The 19201-nt window shown below is 38.3% G+C and overlaps 1 protein-coding gene across 1 annotated transcript in view; it reads left to right on the top strand.

Annotated features, from left to right (window-relative positions):
- Positions 1–18645, top strand: part of CdGAPr (GTPase-activating protein CdGAPr) — a 57598-nt gene extending 38953 nt beyond the window's left edge. Inside the window, exons 21-27 of the mRNA XM_074109146.1 lie at positions 699–834; positions 1957–2066; positions 2982–3098; positions 4775–4846; positions 6302–8152; positions 9079–9197; positions 10965–18645. Of these exons, the coding sequence (XP_073965247.1) occupies positions 699–834; positions 1957–2066; positions 2982–3098; positions 4775–4846; positions 6302–8152; positions 9079–9163 (2371 nt within the window). The 3' untranslated portion in view covers positions 9164–9197; positions 10965–18645. The remainder of the gene's footprint in view (positions 1–698; positions 835–1956; positions 2067–2981; positions 3099–4774; positions 4847–6301; positions 8153–9078; positions 9198–10964) is intronic.
- The last annotated feature ends 556 nt before the right edge of the window (positions 18646–19201 follow it).

Here is a 19201-nt window from a genome sequence, read left to right as displayed (position 1 = left end):
TTTAAACTCGTGCTTTGACATTTGTCACTAATAAATAAAGTAACCTATTTATACGCGTCTGTCCCTGACGCACCTATGACTTAGGGCACCACGGGCGGCGAGTGTTTGAATTTAAATATTAGTTTGTTACGAATATATAAATTGTAGGACAATGAGAGTACTCTAATAAAAAATACTCAATAAAGATTAGTGTTAAAAAACTATTTTATCTACATGCATATCATAACTTCCCTATTATATGTTCAGAAACGACTATCAAATGGCCTTTATTAAGAAACCTGGTATCTGCGGGTGCATCTTAATGTTCACATTAAAGTACAGTGCATCTTAATGTTTACATTAAAGTATCGGTAATACTTTTTTTAACAATGCATATCTGTACATATTGTAGAAAGCTTATGACATGCATGTAGATAATAATTACTATTCAAGGTCAAAGTCAAAGTCAAAATACAGGCCATATCTGAATATCTGAACATATTATAGAAAACTTGTGATATGCATGTAGATAAAGTTATGTATGCGGCTATACATAATTAGGCATTAAAACACTCGTGTGATCTTATTATGAAACGAGCCGAAGGAAACCACACTCGTACTTTAATGCCTCTCATTATGCACCAGCCACATAAATAACTATTATATTTGAATTGATTTCTAAATCGAAACAAGATACAGTTAGAACGATTGTTTCTCAGATCGTCCTCCTGCGATTCTTACTTCGAGCCGTGGCAGGCGGAGTTGGCTGACATGCGGCTCCGGCTGTCCCCGCAGGAGCGGGACAGACATATGTTCAGCGAAGAGGACGACACGCACAACTGCGTGCAGGCACTGGTGAGATGTGTTTATACTCCTTAAATTAATATAGTAGAACGGCTGAATGGAACTGTTTTGGTATTGTAAAAATTGTGTGAGGGTACAGGTATACAATTAATTACTCTTCGTAAATCAATATTGGGAGGGTGCGACGTACTAGGTGGGGGTGATGAAATCTACCGCAGCGCTCATGGTGGCCAAAAGTAGAAATAGTTCTGGCTCTGTCATCTGTCATACTCATATGAATCTGTCATTAACAAAGCAATTTGTATAGACTTTAACTACCTAATTTTAGTAATAGATGTTTGTGTATAGGAATTGAATTGACCAAAAATGAATTCACAACCTTTTGTCCACCCAAATCACGGTATCACAGTAATTTTGTATTATAAATTAATACGTTATAGGTTTGATTTTTGTCACAATGTCGCGATGAAATTTCAAAACGTCAGAGCATCAGAGCCATAAAAGTTGCGGACGCTAGGTGGCGCTGATGTCGTGCACAGAGCCAATAGTAGAACGTTGTAGTCAAACTGTAAAGTCAATGAAAAAATAGGGAAGTTTCCTGCGAAAAAAATATTATTCTAGTTAGTTTTTTATTTTTTTTATTTGACTGGATGGCAAACGAGCAAGTGGGTCACCTGATGGTAAGAGATTACCACCGCCCATAGACACCTGCAACACCAGGGGGATTGCAGATGCGTTGCCAACCTAGAGGCCTAAGATGGGATACCTCAAGTGCCAGTAATTTCAACGGCTGTCTTACTCTCCACGCCGAAACACAACAATGCAAGCACTGCGGCTTCACGGCAGGATTAGCGAGCAAGATGGTGGTAGCAATCCGGGCGGACCTTGCACAAGGTCCTACCACCTGCTACCGTCAGTTGTTAGATTATCAGAAAATATTGGCCATGTATTGTTTTTTTTTTTTTTCAATTTGGGATTATGTGTCCGTGACGTCACTTATACTGATGGACCAGTTAGGTTCTTTTTGGACATTAGTGTATTGTTACTTTAGTTAGTGTATTGCAATTTCATCCCGTTATAATAGTGTTTTATTTTTAATAAAAACGCTTGTAGGTATTTTGAGAAATGTGTATATAACAAAGTGGTTATTAACTTATCTGTCTGTCTGTACAGGATGACTCCCTCTGTTCGACGCCGGCGGGGTCAGGCGCTTGCAGCGTGGACCCCAGTCCTCGACGGAACCTGCGAGTGGACATAGAGGCGGCCAACGAACTGGCCGAGAGGTAACCATTATAAAATCAAAGCCACTCAAAGGACCGGCAACGCATATGTGATACCCCTCAAGTTGCCGGTACAATGGGCGGCGGTGATTGATTCCCATCAGGCGACCCGCGTGCTCGTTAACACCCTCTTATACAGTGTGTGTATTTCTGGATAGGTATAATACAATGAAACCAGCGGGCCACCGCGGCTTAGAACGGCTGGCCTCTCAAGCAGAGGAACGTGGGTTCAAACCCCGGCTCTCACCTCTGAATTATTCGAAATTCATGTGCGAAAGTACATTTTAAATTTGCCACGAGCTTTACGGTGAAGGAAAACATTGTGAGTGTGAAGTTCTAAATTCACAGTGAGCCCGTGTGGGAATTGCGGAACAAGCCTTCTCATTCTCAGAGGAGGCCTGTGCCCAGCTGCGGGACATGTAAGGCTGGGATGATGATGATTATAAACTGTAATTTAACTACCTCAGATTTTAATGATTTCGAATGCGTCGTCTTTGCCTGATAATTTTAGTTAACCTAATTAAAAATAAAACTTACGCATGCGCTTACGACGGACGCGCCATTTTTGTAAAACTTTGCTATTAATTGCCCATTTTCTCACAAATGTATTGAAATACGTCGTATGATTACTGGCACTTGAGGTATCCCATCTTAGGCCTCTAGGTTGGCAACGCATCTGCAATCCCCCTGGTGTTGCAGGTGTCTATGGGCGGTGGTGATCGCTTATCAGGAGACCCACTTGCTCGTTTTCCATCTAGTTGAATAAAAAAAAATGATACACGGTTGGCAAGGTTTTACAAACTCGTGACGATGAAAACCCTCGCCTTGCGGCTCGGGATCACTCGTCAACTCATTTGTAAAACCTTACTTACCAACCCCGTATCACGAATAACTATAACACTATCCTTTGATTTGCAGAAAACGTAGTGCTTTAGAAGAGCAGTTGGCAACCATCGGATACATCGACGGGGACTCGCCGCGCGGCAAGCCGGCCGAGAAGCGTCACTCCGCCCGCCCGGACAACTTGGCCAAACGGTACGGCACGTGCGGCACGGCTGCGACTGTGCGACACATTTCGCAAACCTTTACTAACTACACGTGTAAAGAAAATCCTGTACGAACACGATGCAAGTGGGATAATATTGTAATTCGAAAAAAAATGGGTTCCGTATGGTAGTTGAGTCACAAGAAGACTATCTCCATACAGTAAAAAAAAAACATTTTCAATGTTTTTCCGCTTATTTATATCGTATTAATCCTTAAATTAAAAATAAATATATTCCTTACTTCTCCATTCATTCCATTGTAAAAGTGCTTGGAAGAGATCGCTCTGAAGCGATAAGGCCGCCTATTGCTTACCTCAGAAAATCTCTGTGTATACTTCTGTACTGCTTACTATGACTATTAAAATGACTAAAACTCTGCTTAAGTAATACTTGAATGACCCCAAACAAAAGAACTTTTTGAGCCTGAGGTGTAGATTATTGGCTTGATTTAAGCTTTACTCATAAATAAATAAATATCATGGAACACTTGACCTATTGACCTAGCCACAAACTAAGCAAAGCTTGTACAGTCACCAGCACCAATATCTGACACAACAAGCGTGCATAAATATCTGATATGACTCTATTTGTAGATCCAGAAGGACGTGTCAGATATTTTCGCACGCTCCGCTGTGGCAGATATTAATGCTGGTGACTGTATTATGGATACTAGGCAACGGATAAACACGCTATTTTTACACGAGTAATATACCACTGGATTGAGCTTCACAATCCCAAAATTCTGTCCACGGAACGTCATTTTTACTCAAGAATGGTACGTGAAGCAGTTGAAATAAAAAAGCATAAGAATTTCAACCGGGACGATGGGTATAAGCTTTCATCTTCGTGGAATCCTGTTATTAATAAGTGTCGGCGTCGGGATGAATGTTCGGAGGGACGATCGGACGTTGTTAGTGTTGTGTGTCGGTGTGATAGGGTGACTAATAAAAGTGACCAAGTGCGGGTAGTTCGTGATACGAGTGCCGGTACAGTCACCAGCACCAATATCTGATACAACAAGCGTGCATAAATATCTGATACGACTCTATTTCTAGGGCCGGAAAGACGTGTCAGATATTTTTGCACGCTTCGCTGTGGCAGATATTATTGCTGGTGACTGTACTATTAGTGATCAAGTGCGGGTAGTTCGAAGAACTCGCGCTGCTAGGCAGACTTGACACCCCACACTTCAGTCTACTCGTGACCACGGCAACTGTAACGTTGCCGAAACGTCGAGGTAAATATTACTCGTGTAATAATAGCGTGATAAGTCCCGTTATGGTATTTTGACTATGAGTGAGAATCACGAAAGTTTGAAACGTTATAACGAATAAACATACTTATATAGATAAATACATACTTAAATGGGCCAATCAACTTTTTTACCGACACTAATCTGTCCGCGACATTTTTCAAACAATTGCAGATTTTTGTAAGTAAACATATTTTTTCTGTAATTTAATAGATGGTGTACATGAATACATGCCATCCTACGTAAGTTCAACCTATTAAACCGTGTAATATCTTGTTGGAAGTATGATTTTTTGGTAACGCCAGAGACAATTTTGGTAACGCAGGAGACGCCCAAAGTGTCGGTAAAATAGTTGATTGGCCCAAATACATATTAAACAGCCAAGACCTTAGAACAAACATTCGTTGTTATAGCCTCTGCAAGGACCGGGACAGTCCGACGTCGCTCACCGACTTCCAAAATTCGATCACTAACGTCAAATTACGGTAAGAATTAACCCTTCATAGCCGTTAGTTTTAGTGGTTCTAACGCTAAAGCCGGGGTTATATTAGAGCCACGCCGCGTGTCGCAACGCTGCCTGACTCGACGGGCTGTGATTATACTACAGTATAGTATTATAATTTGTATGAATGCGCGTAGCCACGTGGTGATTATACTAGCGCGGAGCGAGCCAACGCGTCACTTCCCCTACCACCTAGCCCACGCCGATCGGAATCGAGCGGTCTGCGTGGCGTCAGCTCGCTCGGCGACACGCGGGGCTGTGCTAATGTAACCACGTTCATACGAAATGTATGTAACCGATTGCACTCCCACGCGTTGCGACACGCGGCGTGGCTCTAATATAACCCCGGCTTAAGCCAGCTCATTTGTCTATTTCACAACTGCGGCTGCATTTCCACCACAGATGTACCATCAGCCAAATATGTGGTCTACCACACTAAAGTTGATTATCGTTTGCATGTCATAAAACAATAATGCCAATAGACGTGTCTGTCAACTTGAAAGTTCGACTTTAGTGGCATATTAATAAGATAGGAATCTTATCAGACTTAAATTGAAAATACAAACTGAAATAATGAAAGAGTCGAACCCAGGGCCTCAGATTCCGTGCTGCGTGCTATACCCCTACTCTAGCACTGGACAGAAGTACAGACACGAATTTTTTTTATGCGCCACATATCTCAGCTTGTTTGTGCCTGTACTCCTGTCCAGTGGTAGTGTAGGGGTATAGCACGCAGCACGGAATGCTGAGGACCTGGGTTCGGTTGCCAGCGCTGGTCTGTTTTTCTGGTTTTTCTGTGCATCTATTTTTCAGTTTGTATTTTTGATATGGATTTTACAGGATGACCGTAAAAGTAACAAAATTTGGAGTTGAAATAAAAAATACAAAAAGACTCCAAAAACCAATCTGAATAATTAAGAATTTTCATAAACTGAAACAGACAATAGACTACTGAACTTTTACATAAGGTCACTTTTGAGTTTGACCAAAGTACAAGCTGTCATACAAATGGAAAAACATACAAAACCATACATTTGACGTTATGGACACTGTCAGATGCCTGTCAATGTGTTTTTTTTTAATCTGAAAATTGGCTTGTTTTTGGTTGGAAATTGTATGGTTTTTTATTCTCTTTTTTAACGAAAATGCTGTTTTTGACAAAATCGAAACGAGCGGATTATTAGTTTCATGTTTTTAACCTCCTACAAAGAAAGTGGGGTTTTTATAAGTTTGACGTCAATGTATGTCTGTCTGTGTGTGACATCGTAGCTCTCAAACGGATGGACCGATTTCGACGCGTTCTTTTTTACGTAAAAGCGATATTCCTTGCAGTAGTTCTTATTTATGTACAAAAAAAACCAAACGATTTCCAACCATACAAAAATTAATCAAAAATCAATGGTACTAAGTTTCCGCTTATCTCACAAATAACTTGCAGAGAGCGAGCGTCGCCCAAAAAGACGAAAGCTGCACGCTACAGCAACGTACACCCACCTGTCATGACTGATGACGTCACTGTCAACTCTCGACTCAGCTGGCACGGCAAAGACGGCCACTCGACCCTCATCCGAATCGACTGGCCCATAGAAAACTCGGCCAGTAACTTGACAACAAGTACACTAAATTCTAGCCCATTAACACCTATAACACCAGCTTATGATCCTTTGGAGAGCGATTCCGAAGTATCAGAGACGAACAAAAGAACTATTACAATAAGCAATTGCGATAATTGCGAAGAAGAAAAATGTCTGAAATGCGAATTGAAAGCTGCCGATTACGAAAATATAAAAATAGAAGATTATACTGACACGCTGAAAGATAGTTTAGAAACTAGTCCAGCTAATTCGGCTAATATAAGCTATCATAATCTAAATAGGCTATCCGCTGTGTCCACTTCTAGTGCATCCGAAGGCACTGACAAAAAAAAAGAAGTTAACTATGAAAATTGCGAAATGAAAGTCATGACGTCGTCCCACGGAAGTTCATCAACGTATAGCAATATTAGTCCCAAAACTGATGAACCGTACGAATGCTATAGTTTCAGTCGACCTAACTATATAAATTTACAATCAAGCAGCTCTAAAAGCTCTCCGGGCAGTCCTCTAAAAAGTCCTCTAAAATCCACCATTAGCATTACATTCAGGTCCCCTACTAAAAAATCACCGGATTACGAACCTATAGAAAATGAGACACCTACTAATGAAAGAGACTCCGTCTATGAAGATATAGATTTGGAGAAGAATCTTTCTATAGTTGAAGAAGCTACGGTGCCGGAAACAGATGCTAGCTTGCCAACCCAACAGGCATGCCAACCTGACAATTTTAATGATGATTTGATCATTCTCGAAACCCCTACTGATTCGGATGTTGACAATACTGATGTATACAGTCAAGTTAAGTTCTTCAAAAAGAGTATAGAAGAAGTGAATGCAATGATATTAGAATCACCGCCAAAGGAAAATGTTTTGTATGAAAATGTTACTTTCGGTGGAAGACAATATGAGAATGTAGCTCTCATACAGAAGGATAACGGCAATACTATTAAAATAAAAGAATCTCTTAATGTCAGAGAATTGGCGCATAGATTCGAAAGTCCGACGGAACAGAAGGGACCGTTCTTTGAGAAGTTTAAAACAGAAGTCAAATACCCTGAAAAGGATGAACAGGTTTCACCGAAGTGCTTTAAACTGTCCAAGAATTCCGCGAACGCTAGGTCTTTAGATGAAAATGCTTTCGTCAAAGAATTCGGCAATGAAAAGACTTATGTAGACAGAAGAAAAAGTCTTGAAGTGAAGGATGTTAAAAAGCAAACTAAGTTTCTCCCTGATTTGGATTTAAATTTGAATATGGAAGAGAATGATAAACATGTGACGACGCCTACAACGGAGAATAAGATTTCTTTAATACAAAGGTTTGATACTAAAAAAGTCGATTTAAAAAACATGATCGGCTTCGATACGGAAAAGAAATTAAGCAGAGAGCGTATTGAGAAATATAAAGAGGAACGAAGGAATTTTTTAAGAGAGAAATATAGCTCGCAGTCTTTTAGGAGTAATCCAGAACAATTGACACGGATCAAGTTAAAAAAAGAAGACACTGAGAGTCCTAAATTTGAAAGGAGGAATACAGTTGATTTAGGACAGAGAATGAGGTTTAGTCTTGCGAGGAGTAGTCATAATTTGGATACTATACCCTCTCCTACGAGTCCGGAGAGGGAAAGAGTCGGGGGGAGTGAGAGGGTCAGTGAGAGTGAGAGAGGCGAAAGCAGCGCTGGACGCAATTTCGAGAGGTGAGTGTCTTACACTAACAACTTACTAACCGAATTTTATACGAAACGTTTTCGAAATAGGCTAAAAAAATCTAGTCAGTTTGGAAAAATATTGGACAAGTATTTCTTTCCTTCGTCAATGAAAGAAAAAATTATGATACTACAGTTGTCTCACCGCCGGCTAAGAAACGATTGGCTGTCGACTATTTTCTCGCTCAAGAAACGAACAAAAGATATAAGATCCTCTGTGTGTAAAAGAGACAGAGCGTGTTATTTTTGATTTCCGTTAACTTGAAAGGGACAATCTACAGGTCAAATGAAGTTAATTTCTCTAAGACGGTATAATAGTGGCCAAACTTTTACTGTTTAACCCTTTATAAGGCAGAGACAATTTAGCGACCACCTAGTCCTTAATTTATTAATTTTTTCAAAGCCCATAACTAATTCGTTTTTGATTCACGCATATTTAGCAGAAGAAAGTTAAATATGTGGATTTTATAATGTCTCTCTTATGTGTTACGCTAATGTTACTTGTCAAGTTTGATTATTTTACAGTGTAACTATTAACAATTACTGTGAAGCAAACAATATAACGTTTATATGTATATTGTAAAGTCAAATAATATACATATAAAGTGTTACATTAAGTGAAAAATTATTACTAAGAGTAAAATGGTTATTGTTTTATTTACTCAATTCAATTAGATCTGAGAAGTGAACTACTATGCGAGAATATCTATTATTGGGCTGTTATTAAAAAATACCTAACATCGAAGGCTAGTACTTCATCTAGTAGTTCAACAGACTTTAATAATGAAACAAGAGGCACCGGGTTCGATTCCCAACAAGAGCAGACATTTATTTCTGCTCCTTTGTTCCACCAGATTTTTGTCTTAACTTTTTTGTATTTTTTTCAAGATGAAATTCTAAATTTTTTTTTTTTGCAGGAAAGAAAAAATCTCCCCGTCTTATAATATAAGGGACATGGCGGCCATATTTGAGCAGAAGTCACAGAGCACCAACACCGGTTGACCTTGAAGTGTACTACGACGACGCACTGGTGAATGTGAGTTATTATGAAGTAAGAAATGTAAGATTGAAAACCATCTGCATGGATCATATTGACGGATTATTTATTTTTTATCTTTTATTCGACTGGATGGCAAACGAGCAAGTAGGTCTCCTGATGGTAAGAGATCACCACCGCCCATAAACATCTGCAACACCAGTATTGCAGATGCGTTGCCAACCTAGAGGCCTAAGATGGGATACCTCAAGCGCCAGTAATTTCACCGGCTGTCTTACTCTCCACGCCGAAACAAAACAGTGCAAGCACTGCTGCTTCACGGCGGGATTAGCGAGGAAGATGGCGGTAGCAATCCGGGCGGACCTTGCACAAGGTCCTGCCACCTGCAATTGCACGTCTAACCTTTGCCTTAAGCTGGGTCCACATTAGTATCATTTTGTCGTATCGTATCTCCGGCGCGTTGCACCGCCGTGTATCAAGATCGCTAGTGGGGACGCTAAGACTGCGCGATCAGGCGGCGCGCCGTATCTTATAGCTCGGGATCGATGTTGATACTAGTATTTTATGCAACTGTATCATAATAGGGTCACACGAGTGTTTGAAGGCCTAATTATGTATAGCCGCATACATAACTTTATCTACATGCATATCATAAGTTTTCTATAATATGTTCAGATATGGCCTGTATTTTTAATGTTACTGATAACTAGTTTGAAGTACCTACCAAAGCTTAAATAAAACAGATAATAAAAAACTAAAGTTTTATTTATAATAATAATTATTATCTACATGCATGTCATAAGTTTTCTACAATATGTACAGATATGCATTGTTAAAAAAAGTATTATCGACACTTTAATGTAAACATTAAGATGCACTGTACTTTAATGTGAACATTAAGATGCACCCGCAGATACCAGGTTTCTTAATAAAGGCCATTTGATAGTCGTTTCTGAACATATAATAGGGAAGTTATGATATGCATGTAGATAAAATATTTTATCTATATCCACATATATCAAATCCTCTATCATGTGTACCGCGAGCCATTGAGATAATAGGGAAGTTATGATATGCATGTAGATAAAATATTTTATGTATACCGCGAGCCATTGAGAATGACCTGCATTAACGAGCACTAGGTAGGTATGTCTGCCCCACGAGCTGCGCGACGACCTGCTTATCTTATCTTAATACGATACAGCCGTGTTATAATAGAATCCAATGTCGTAATGCTGGTCATTACCTATGGTTTTTGAACGCATAATTGAGGATTTACTATATGGGTGTAGATAAAAGTATGTTATATACCACGCACACTTGCGATCCGACACGCGTATCAAGATCGGTAAATATGGACGTGTTTTGATACTGTATCACGATACGCCGTGAACGCTCTCGAAGCGGTTTATCCCCGATCATCAAAGGGGATACGGATGGCGTGCACACTTAATGATACGGCGTTATGATACGATACGCTCCTACGCTACGTTAGTAAGGACTCATTTTATTCACGCGACGATGCTAGTGATACGGTGTGCCCAAAGTGAGCGTCCATACTTAGGATACGCGAGCTAGATACGATACGCTTGATCGTGATCGGCAAAATGATACAAATGTGGACCGAGCTTTATAATCGGGAGTCGAACCGTTTAATTTAGTAATTTAAGGGGCTGTTTCACCATCCATTGATTAGTGTTGGCGGTTAGGTGTGATGCCGTCTCTATTTGTTTTGTTCGAATAGACGGAGACGGCATTACATTTGCCCCTAAGTCTTAATGTATACTTATAATTCTTATATGTCAGACAGGTAATGAGCTGGACCACGTAACATCCCGCGAGCATCCATTGAGCGAGCAACGGTGATCTTTAATAATTGTTATTATAAACGTACTCCTAAATATGCTACTGTGAATAGTAATTATAATAATTTAATATTAGTAATTAATTGAGTACTCAAACAATTGTGAATATAATAGTTTTATTTTGGGTGGGATTATTTTTGATTGCAAAAGTTTTTTTTTGTAAACTCAAGGTGCAAGACTCACTACTTGACAACGGGGCCCTGTTTCTCAAAGATTACAAGTCTAATAATATTAGTGTTTTGTCTCGACAATCTAATGAGAAAATGAAACAAAACGCTAAAGGTAAAAAACTATATAGATAAGTCGACTGTCCGTATTCGAAAAATGACTTTATCAATTCTGTGCCCCATACTACGGTACCCTGCCATAAAGATTGCACAACGGTCTTTGGAAAGAGACTCGGCTAATTTCGGCTTCGTAGAGCGTTGTCACACACTACTTATGTGACGTTTGTCAGTCGTTGTACAGGTGCAATAGAGTACGAACGCATTTAGATGAAAACATATAATAAAGAGTTGTTGAAACCCCCCAAAACTTTAAATTGTACGATGGCATCTTTAGGATAAAGAGGGAACTGTCCTTTTTCTAGTAGTTGCAACAGCTCTCTATAGATATCCGAAGTTGACATGTCATTAATTTGACGTGAACTAGTTATAGGTAAGTCCATAAAGGTGCAGTATTTATTTGTTATAAAACGTCACTTAATAAATACGATGATTGATGGACGGTCGCCAGTGTTCAGAAATCGTCGTGAACAGCCAATGAGGGCTATCGTTTTTTGTCTCACTAGATGGCGCACTGTTGCGTGAGGTTTTTAAGTCTGTTTTTACGGGTGTGAAAACAAAGTTTAGATTAAAATCATATTTAATACACCTTAAAACCGTACCATAAAAATATCGAGCATGCCACAGTGTTGCATAGTCCCCGTTTTGTTCGGGAAAAAGGGAGGACAAAGGTTTCCGAAAGACAAAACTGTCTCAAAACACAGACATTCATTGCCCCGGAACGCATATTTGCCATAATTAATTTCAGATATTGCAAAATATTCACAAAATTATTCTAATTATAAATAAACCCGCGTAGCTCACCCAAAAACTATGAGATTTGACATTTCGGAGACCTCACGCTACACTAGCGCCTCTAGTGGCGAATTCATACGCGATAGCCCTCATTGTCTTTTTCCGAAGACCGATGTGCAGTCTTAATCGCCAGGTAGGTACTGTCCAGTGTACATACAACAGGTCATCTTCTTAAGTTTTTTTACCTGTAATATTATTAGATTTCTGTGACAGACTAGTTTCCTAGTACCGCGTGGTCCGTTTGACAATTTTGACATTTGCGTCGCGTTTGTCATTGGTTGAACTAAATGAGCCAATCGCAAGCAAGAGCAATGTCAAGCGGCCGTCGATACTAACGCCATCTAGCGATGTTTCGCTGAAGCTCGGTGTACCGTGAGATGCGGCTCCAAATCCAGGTTAGAGGACTCGAAAAACTTAAACGAGTAACCGTGAAGAAATCTTGGCCGTCTGTACAGTCGCCATCAGAAATTTCGGAACTTGCACTCTATTATTAAGGTATTAGAGTTCATGTTTCGATATTTTTGATTACCTTGGCCGCTCCGATATATGCGGTGGCCGCTGTACATCCGTATGCTTTATACAGTGGGCCCTTTTAACAGGAGCAAATAATTAAAACATATATCGTACTCGTGAAACTGGATGACATTAGTTCAGCTACTTTAAAAAAATAATCAGTTTTTATCCTTAGGTACACATTACAAGTTTATATTTTATCGGTAGCCTGATAAATAAGCAATCGAAAAAAACTAAATGAGCCAATCGCAAGCAAACGTATCTCACGATACTAACGCCATCTAGCGATATTTTGCCGCAGTGAAAACCCTTTTTTGTGATTGAAACCCTGATTTGTATGAAACAGGGAAAATCTAAAGACTCGATTATTATAATTCGCTGAACTAATGTCGGTCAGTTTGAAAAGTACGGTCTATGTTATAATTCTTTGCTTCTGTTCAAGGCGTTAGATAAATAGATTGAACTTTGGTTAGTTCAAAAATAATCCCCCCCAAATAAAGGTTTAGTTACTTGTTACGTTTTATTTATTGTCTTTACTATCTTTTTAATGTGGACGGCGTTTTGAAAAATATTGTTTCTTCTGTAGTTATTATACAATTTGAAACTTGACTTGACTTTTTGGAGGCCATTTTTTTTGAAACCCGAATGAGGATGGTTCTCTGTCTATTAGACGAAATATTATTCTCAAATGTTTCATTTCACAGCTCACGATTTTCTTTAAAACCATTTTTTTGCAACTTTCTTACAAACCTAACCTAACTGTGTCTATGAAACCATAAGAAAATTCACAGAGAAAAATTTTATATCGAAAAAATGGGTTTTAGGGAAATAAATCAGTTTGAATGGCACATGAAACATTTGTGATATAATATTTCTGTGAAAAGGTAGGATATCTACTATGACGGTTGGTTTGTCAAAAAGATTTGTTTTCAAAAATATGTATTTGAAATTTTATGTCAAGTTTCAAAATTGTGAAATAAGTATAGAAAAGATATCTAGTATTTTTGTTGAATGTGTCTAAAATACATCACAATTACACGAGTATTACTTATTGTAATTTAATTGTTTAACTTATTTTTAACGTATTGATTATACTGGAATCTCCAAAAAAATACAATTTTAAAAGTCACAGCTTTTTGAGAATCTCTAGTTGTCTAGAATTGTTGTGATATTTTATTTTGAATCAAATGTCCTCTTGTATCAAAGCATTTACTAAACCAAATTATGTTTTGCGAGGCTTACTCGCGCACAGAGGGTTTCCGTACCAACAAAAAAAAAAAAGGTTGATATTATTGTGATAAAAAAATCTTAGTTCGTATTTTTTTTTCATTGTAAAAGTGAGTATAGTTGTACCATAAATATAAGTTACAGCGATGTTTTAATAATAATAAGGCCGTACGTTGGTGCGGGTAAAATCCTGATCAGCCATTGGTTAAACGTTCGCGCGCCACGCGACCGCCATTTTGTTCGACGCTGCGTCACACGTCGCGTCAGTTTACCTGTCATTGCATTATATACCTTGCATCTAGCGCGATAAGGTTTTTATTGTATTTGTGTTTACAATCGGTTTAGTGCGGTGTTGACTCGTCTGCGCGGACGGAGATCGATGTAACTTATATTAAAATTTGTGGTCCACCTGTATAGCAGGGTCAATCAATTTTTTAGTGTACTTTGTTGCCATGGTAACGTCTCCTGCCTGAGTTTTAAAAGCATGATTTTACGGGGTACAAATCCGCTAAAAGTTAGGAGTTGTGACAGTATTAATTCTAATAGTATATTGCAAATATTTTTCTAACAAAGTGTATCACTGTTGTCCCCTAGGGGACAGAACATTATAGGTACACTAAATGGTGGATTGACCCCGCAATACACGACTCTGTGACACTTGAAATCTAAGTGTTAATATTACAGTTCAAAAGATACTTGTGGCAGACAGACGGAGAACAGCCTTATTAGAGTCATAGATTGGATACGGAACCCTTGAATTATCAGTAATTTTGACATCTGTCAATTTGACAAAAAAATAAAATGAAGATTAATTATAAGTGACAATACTCATATTACATTTGTATCACAAATAAATAATTTGAAAAAAGTTTTTTTTTTCTTTATTGGATTTATTTTAATGACATTGTGGCTTTTAAAATTGCATCCGCCATCTTGTATTTCATAAGTCACTGACTTCTATCTGTCAGTGATGGTGCTACTACGATAACTCGCTAGCAACTCGATAAAATATGGATATAAGCGTGCAAGAGCAAGAAATCACTAGGATTTGAGAAATAATGTACCCTAAAAGGTATCCTTTTCCGTGTCAAGGTCAAAAACTTCAAGATTCGTTGAGCAGTTGACATCAGTGTCAAGAGAAAGCGGACACACACATTTACACATTAATAATAAAAGTTTTCTATATTTAAATATTTCCATCCTTTTATCTTTCCGTCATATTGTGTACTCTTGTTTCTGATGTCCTGTCAATCGTTCAAAGGAATTGGAAGAGATCCCTTTAAGGATAAGTTGGCGTTTGTATATCTCTTGTCAACTGTGTTAATATAATTGTAGAATAAAGAGTTATTCAATAGAAATAGAATACAAAACTATATTAGGAATGTAAATTTTTGTAATGTTGGTTATGATTTGTTTTACAACGTGACCCTTAGTATTCATTTTACTTTTGACACAAGATCCATGAGTGAGTTCGAGTTGCGAGCGAGTTGCCGTAGTAACGTAAGCGGCCATATTGCGCGTCCTTAGAACTAAAGGGTATCTAACATATTGGAATTTGATTCTAATGAGATTTGTTATTGAGTTGATATTGCTTTAACAAGGTGATAAATTGATCCTGGATGGTTTAGGAGTTGGTTTGGTCAGTTTGAACGCCCTTGTTCTTGGGTTTTCATTGAAATACGATATTTGACAACTCCTGAACTTGCGAACCTATATATTATTAGAAAAGGAGAAAAAAATATTGGCTTGAAATGGGATTTATTGTGATCTCAACTTTTTTTAAAAGACTTAGTACTTAAGACCTAACCGTGGTTCACCAGCTTCGTTATTTTGTATATTATTTCAAAGCTCTTAAAATTCTTTATTCAATGAACAATTTGTACCTACTTTATAAAGTACATTCGGCCGTTATTCTTGGTTTTAGGTCCTTTACAAAGACGCGAGGGCTCTCTGGGATATATCTCTTCTAAAACGCTTTTCGGATTACTTGTGGGCGCTACTTGCATGTGACGTCACTTGATGACCGTATTTTTGATTCAAAGTAACTGGCCTTTAAAAAAAACCTTTAAAATATTTACAAGCACCTGAAATATTCGTGATTATTTTGGAAACATCTTGTACCTAACTTCAGCCAAGTTGGAACCCTTTCGTTCTCAGGCAGCGATCGAACGATTAGCTGATATTGAAAATGCATTTATTATATTTTTATAAGCCGTATTTAAAACTGTTAGTTTAAGAAGTTATGCGGGTGATAATGATATGGTATTGCATAGAGGACTTTGAATATGAAGCAGTAGCCGCTTCAGGGCCACTGGGGTCATTTAAGTATTACGTAAGCAGAGTTTTAGTCATTTTGAACCCCCTCCCCCCCCCATGCTTACATAAACATTGGTATATATATTTTTCAATCTATTCAGGTTTCTTAATTGTTATTCATGTGAATTTGTTGCAACGAGGTTAGCCATATTTGCTTGAATTAAAACCTATACATTTTACAAAAAAAAATTCTAACGTAAGCACCATCTAGCCCCCCCCCCCCACTCTCTTTCGGTGCTTACGTAATACTTTACCTGAGTCATAGGTGTAATATACATTGGCGATGACATTATGTAAACCACTGAATCAGGCGTTACTTTGCGGAGCTCCATATCAATCAAAATTTAAACAATTAGTTCGCTCACCCACGACCTTAAGCCGAGTTTAGACTTGCAAGAAAAATCGTGCAAGTTGCATTACATTGCGGCGCTCGATCGACCGCTACATGCTCGTTGGCTTAACGGCCTCGCAATGTAATACGATACTTTACGATAGATACGTCCTCGCCTCCACAATGTAAGAACACACAAACATATTAGGCTAACACGTTTCGAACATCTGACCTGAGTCTAATATCTAATGGTAGCATGGTGCACGGTTGTTGCTCTCATCATCATCAGCCGGAAGACGTCCACTGCTGAACAAAGGCCTCCCCCTTAGAACGCCACAATGAACGACAACTCGCCACTTGCATCCACCGGCCCGCTACTCTCACGACGTCAGTCCACCTGGTGGGAGGCCTGCCAACGCTTCGTCTTCCAGTTCGTGGTCGCCACTCAAGGACTTTTCTCCCCCAACGGTTATCTGTTCGAGCGATGTGGCCTGCCCATTGCCACTTCAATTTGCATATTTTTCCAGCTATGTCAGTGACTTTAGTTCTTCGACGAATTTCCGTATTCCGGATTCTATCGTGCAAAGAAACTCCATGCATAGCTCTCTCCATAGCTCTCATATATAATGAATATATGACACTATAACTATATGTCACTGTTACTACATTTTGTGTATGAAACAGCCGGAGGCGGCATATTCGTGGTCAGATAGCAAATTTGTTTTTTCGCCAAACAACATACCATATTTATTATTGCTCGCGTAAATAAGCTTGTGTGTAAATAAAAAAATATGCACTTTGTAACAAAATAAATAAAAATCTCATCCAAAAATATTAAAATATTGACAATAATTTTAATATTGCATTCCCTTTGTAACTATTGAAGGCTTAACCGAAGACAGACACGTTAGAAAACGGTTAATAACATGCGTTATTTTATTAACCGATTGATTAACCTCGTAAAGCCCGAACGTACTGTTTTTAAAACATTAGTAATACAGACCTAGCGTTCTAAAGTAAGATACAATCAAAACCATTTATAGCGACACCAGTTCGAACGATATATCGGATGTAACGACCCAACATAATCTTATACGCCAAAATAACACTGGTTGTAACGACCAACCGACGACGACGTTAAGCGATCTAAACCTAATATTGCTGTCCCATCGTTGTATAAACGGTTTTGACTACTTATACAAGCCCAGAACTTTGGACTATGTCCTTATTTTAGGACCACGGGACGATATTTGATTAATGTATACCACTTTGGCCGGAACGCGTATTTAATTTTATAGTCCTAAAAATAGGAAGTTGTGTCTTACGAGGTTTAAAATAACGGTTTTAAGAATGTGCCGTTTTCCGATGCTGTTTTTTAAAATGCAACAGAAATAATGACAGAATTCTTTGATAATTGTAGCGACGGATTATAGATGTAGTACATAATGGTTTTGCATCGGGAAAAGTCAGCAGGGCTACTACGAAATTCAAAAATCGAAGTTCGTGTCGTTCGGTCCCTCTGACACTTATACTATTTAACACGAGAGCGAGAGGGACGGTACGATACGAAATTCGATTTTCGAACTTCGGAGGAGGCCCTTTGTTTTTAATTGCAATACGACGGCACCCCAAAGTGTCAATCAATTATTCTATTAAATGAATGAAATTTTCATATCCAGTATATGGAACTTTATAATTTAATGTCAGAATGAAAATTGTACGGCTGTAACATGAGTACTGAAATTAATTGAGAGAGCACGATATATGCGAACTTTTCCGATAAATGCGATAGTAAACCATTATGCACACATATCTGTAAAATATATAGCCATTGCAATAGGGAAAGGTGGAAATGTAAGGTGTGACACGACTGCTTAGTGGAATCTTGAATAAAAATACCAAAAAAATTCTGTCGTATTTCTGCCGGACGAAAGGTTTTACTAAAATGTCATGCAATTTTTTTTACATTAATAATGGACTGTTACTGCCAAATACATAATCTATTTTTTTTGTAATTTGCTAATACTTAAATAAAAAGAATACTCGACTAAGTATAATGAGATATTTGATTCCTTGTATGTATAATTGTATATGAAGATATTTCTTATAAACAGAGACCGGGATTTGGCTTTGTAATGATTAAAAGATTAAAAAGATATCTATCCTTTTTATTTTATACTGAACAGATAAGGGCGCAAGATTTTTACTAAATGTCAAACGTCACTTTTCAAAGCTCTTATGTTTAGTTGGCAGTTAGACAACTTTGACATTTGCGTCACGTGTGTGATTGGTTACATAAACGAACCAATCGCAAGCAAGACTAATTTGAAACGGACGCCATCTAGCGGTATTTTGCCTGTCGAAAAACCCTCAAACTAAACTGAACCTTTTAGAACACTGATTAGTATTTAGTTCAGTTAGTAAGATTGTCGAAGGTGACATAAGAGTTTTTAAAAATAGTGGTCAGAATACGTTGACGCATCGTAACGCAGTGACGCGCGTTATTTGTCGCGTTTTTAAAGCATACTGTGTATTCCGCTGCTCAAAAACGCTGCAGCGTAAATAAATGCGTAATTTAAGTATGCAAACAGCTGCGAAACGTTTAAAAAGTGTTCGTATACTTACTACGACTTCGTAGTAGGGCCAATCAACTATTTTACCGACACTTTGGGCGTCTCCTGCGTTACCAAAATTGTCTCTGGCGTTACCAAA

This window comes from Choristoneura fumiferana, chromosome 28, assembly GCF_025370935.1.
Source record: "Choristoneura fumiferana chromosome 28, NRCan_CFum_1, whole genome shotgun sequence".
NCBI classification, from domain to species: domain Eukaryota; kingdom Metazoa; phylum Arthropoda; class Insecta; order Lepidoptera; family Tortricidae; genus Choristoneura; species Choristoneura fumiferana.
The sequence above is the reverse complement of the archived record's forward strand: the minus strand, read 5'-3'. Positions and strand labels throughout refer to the sequence as shown.